At 43.2% G+C, this 4,287-nt stretch overlaps 1 protein-coding gene across 1 annotated transcript in view; it reads right to left on the reverse strand.

Annotated features, from left to right (window-relative positions):
• Nucleotides 1–4,287, reverse strand: part of KIAA0368 (KIAA0368 ortholog) — a 100,491-nt gene that overhangs the window by 73,852 nt on the left and 22,352 nt on the right. Inside the window, exons 2-3 of the mRNA XM_019517047.1 lie at nt 1,922–2,038; nt 91–209 (exon numbers count right to left, since the gene is read on the reverse strand). Of these exons, the coding sequence (XP_019372592.1) occupies nt 91–209; nt 1,922–2,035 (233 nt within the window). The 5' untranslated portion in view covers nt 2,036–2,038. The remainder of the gene's footprint in view (nt 1–90; nt 210–1,921; nt 2,039–4,287) is intronic.

The following is a 4,287-nucleotide window of genomic DNA, read 5'->3' on the forward strand; positions in this document are numbered from 1 at the left end:
ACTAAGTAATCACATGACCCTCCAGAAAACTGCACTTTATTTAGCTGTAATGACTTAAAGAGCCTTTATACCTAGCTCAAGAAACAATACCTGTCTTGCTGTGGTTGAGGTTTCCCTTCCATTGCAGTAAGCAGGGTAGGAGCTAATTCACATTGTTTTTCCACAGGTAAACGAGGGTAACCCATCTTCACATAAATTATAGTAAAATTCTGCAAGGATAAAAGAAATCAGTATGCCTAATATAAAAATTGTAATTCTTTTGCAAACTATTTCTGTCTGGTATTTTTATGAATTAGCCGCATGTAGCAAATTAGATTCTGAAAGACCATGTTATCACCACCAGCGACAGTTTCCACTGCCAAGTTCAACAGCACCTACACAGAATAAGTTCAAGAACTGCTTTCCTTACTCATAACTGACTTAAATGGGAGTTTTGCGTGAGCAAGGAATTCCCAGTTATGAGTCTCTCAGCCTCCTGTTTCTGAAAGAAGTGAACATGAATTACTGGACAGACATGCAGGTGAGCAGTATAGGCAAGAGGGTCTTTACAGTATTGGCTGATTTTTCTAGTTAAAAACTACAAATGGGTCATGAGACAGGAGAGCATGGGGGATCTTCTTTTCACTGCTAAGGTGGTGGATCAAATCTATCTCAGATTCAGTGTGATGGCAATTTGCTGACTGTTCCATGGCATGGTTAAAGAAGTATGTGAGGGTCAATTCAGTTCACATTGCACAGGTGTCCAGATAGCAAAACTACTGCTACCACTGGCAGGCTTGGCAGCCTCAGCCAAGTCGCTAAAGACTAAATACTCAGGGACTTTACCTCAAGTACCAAAACATGATCTCTCCAAGTCACAGTCCAAGTATAACAGCAAGGTAATTGAGAGAAAGTACTCATGCTCTGCAGGTCAGTATGTTTGCTGGTTTGCATGAACAGGATTTTGAATCCTGAACAAGATGTGCCAAAACACAGAACTCGAATCAATAAAACATGACTGAAAATTTAGCCCAGATATACAAGAAGTGTTTTAAGGCCCTATTACACATCAATTGCTGTCCAATGGAAATGTCTATTTTGGACTTATATTATTGCAATCTATTGAATTAACCATGGTAATGCTAAATTACTATAGATCTTTTGAAATAGTTAAAAATACCTCTCCAACTTGCATGAACAAGCATGACAGAAAGAGAAAATTTTCAAAATTAGCCATTCTGAAGTTAAAGGGCATTCTGAATTGAATGGTCATGTTTAACACAAATATTCACTACTGAAATATAAAACAGATTTTTTTTAAAGAGACAGCATTTGTAAAAATTTCATTAAGCCAACTTCATTATAATGAGAAACGAGCATACAAGCACATACGTTTCCTGTTTTTAGCCCTTGATTTGGATGATCAGTTACTTTGAGCGCTCCAGCTGAAGTTAATTCTACTTAATGACAGTTTAAGAGTCTGAACATTTCCACCTCTGCTCCTGTAGTGACATTTTCCATTAATAACATGCACTGGGGTGGCAGCAGAGTAAGGAGAGGTAGAAGACAGGCCTTTTCTAACATTCAAGGAAATTGATATGAATATTTACAGTCCATGTACAACAGTTCAATTGCCTCTGCTAGTTTCATAAAATGGTTAGGTGGTAGGATTTTTTTTTTTTTGCGGGGGGGGGTGTTATATATTCTTGAAAAACGTACCAAATGTATTAAACTTCCGGACACACAAAATAGAGGACAATATTGTGTCTTTCCTACTCTGTCTCATCTATTTAAACCCTGATGCTGAAAACACATGAACATTCTGCTCCCATGTCCACTGACAAACACATGTCTACAATTTAAGGCCCTGACCTTGCAAGCACGTATACACTTCAGCATTTCACAAGCAGTTAGCTAATATTCCTGGAAGGCTGATACTTACTGTGACAAAGGAAACTGCAGCAGGATCTTGGTATTGAACTAGTAAAGTCTCTACTGGAAGTTGGATTTTTGGACGACTTTTGATACGTTTATTCAGGTGAACCAGCAGCTCCATGACCTGAGGGAGGGGGGAAAAAACCACTGAATTCTTGGATTTAGGTTCAACATATCCCCCCACAATACAAAATTGTCCATTAAATACAAAACCAGCCTCAGCTTTCTGTGCTTCACCACTCCCAAATCTCTGAGAAGATGACGGATATGACTTATCTTATTATTCAATAACTATGGAAAACCAGTTGGCAGTCTCAAGACATTTGCTGGTAGGCACACTGTTACTTGGATTAAAGGTGCTTGATAGGCTGACCACTGATTTAAAAAAAGAGCGAGATGGGTCTACAGCCTGATCTTGTATTGTTTATATCCCAAAGCACAGAATATTTATCTATTTATACATGGTTCACCCTAGCAAACATTCTCCACTTGGTTTATTTAAATTTCTTTCTTTTTTTCACCAAGACTTTGGGGGCTGCAGGGGGTGCTCTGGTGTGGTGCCAGAGGACTGGAAGAGGGCCAACGTGGTTCCCATCTTCAAAAAAGGGAGGAAGGAGGACCCAGAAAACTATAGGCCAGTTAGTCTTACCACAACCCTGGGTAAGCTTTTTGAGAGAATTATCCTGGCACATGTCCATGAGGGGCCAGCAGGGGAGGTTATGCTTAGGGGCAACCAACACAGGTTCATTAGAGGCAGGTCCTGTCAGACCAACCTGGTGGCCTTCTATGACCAGGTCACCAAATCCTTAGATGCAGGGGTAGCAGCAGACGTAGTCTTTCTGGACTCCAGGAAGGCCTTCAACACTGGCTGTCACTCCGTTCTCATTACAAAACTGGGAGACTGTGGTGTTGACACCTACACAGTCAAATGGGTCGCTAACTGGCTGGAGGGCCGCACCCAGAGAGTGGGGGTGGATGGGTCATTTTCGACCTGGAGGGATGTGGGCAGTGGGGTTCTGCAGGGCTCGGTCCTTGGGCCCGCACTGTTCAACATCTTCATCAGTGACTTGGGCGAGGGGGTAAAAAGCACCCTGTTCAAATTTGTTGATGACACTAAGATGTGGGGGGAAGTGGGCACACTAGATGGGAGGAATAGGCTGCAATCGGACCTAGACAGGTTACAGGGGTGGGCAGATGAGAACAGGATGGGATTCAACACTGACACATGCAAGGTGCTGCACCTGGGGAGGAAGACCCAGCAGCATACCTACAGGCTGGGGAACTCCCTTCTTGTCAGTGCAGAGGCAGAAAAGAATCTTGGAGTCACCACTGATGCCAAGATGAACATGGGCTGGCAGTGTAGGGATGCAGTCAGGAAGCCCAACCATACCTTGTCATGCATCTACAGATGCATCTCAAGCAGGTCCAAGGAGGTGATCCTCCCCCTCTATGCGACACTGCTCAGGACGCAGCTCGAGTACTGCGTCCAGTTCTGGGCGCCGCACTTCAAGAGGGATGTGGACAACACGGAGAGGGTCCAGAGGAGGGCCACTTGCATGATCAGGGGGCAACAGGGCAGGCCCTACGAGGAAAGGTTAAGGGACCTGAACCTGTTCAGCCTCCACAAGAGAAGGCTGAGGGGGAACTAGTGGCCTGTTACAAACTAGTCAGAGGGGACCGGCAGGCATTGGGGACTCCCTGTTTCCCCGAGCACTACCAAGAGTGACTAGAAATAATGGTCACAAGCTGGCAGAGGGCAGATTTAGACTAGACAACAGGAGGTGCTACTTCACTGTCAGGGCGGCTAGGATCTGGAACCAACTTCCAAGCGAAGTTCAAGAGAAGTTCTAGCGGCTCCTACCCTGGGGGTCTTTAAGACAAGCTGGGGTCATTTGACCCCAGTACTTTTTCCTGCCAAGGCAGGGGGTCAGACTTGATGATCTGCTCAGGTCCCTTCCAACCCTACAAACTATGAAACTATAGGCCAAGGAAGTGTCACTTAGATGAGATTCATGCCGTTGTGAAAATTACATTGGGGGGTTTATCTCCTTTATCATTATGGAATGCTGTTTGCCATTATCTTGTTTTATTTCCACCTTGGTTTATGGTTTTCACTGTCAAGGCTGCTTTGTTTTTACAACTTAACACAAACAGATCTATCACAGCAAAACTACATTTATTACATCAATCACTATTACGAATATTTTTAACCTTAAACTATAATATACTATACCTGGATTATTTGAAGGAGTTCTCATAGATCTCCTTTTACTCTGTTTAATTTGAATCCTACACCTGGTTTAGCTAGACATGTTAACTACTTTCTTAATGTTGCTAACCAGGTGAATTGTAAGGCTTATAAAGGTTCCTCCT

The sequence above is a fragment of the Gavialis gangeticus genome, unplaced genomic scaffold, assembly GCF_001723915.1.
Source record: "Gavialis gangeticus isolate Ggan-Ray unplaced genomic scaffold, GavGan_comp1, whole genome shotgun sequence".
Taxonomy (NCBI): domain Eukaryota; kingdom Metazoa; phylum Chordata; order Crocodylia; family Gavialidae; genus Gavialis; species Gavialis gangeticus.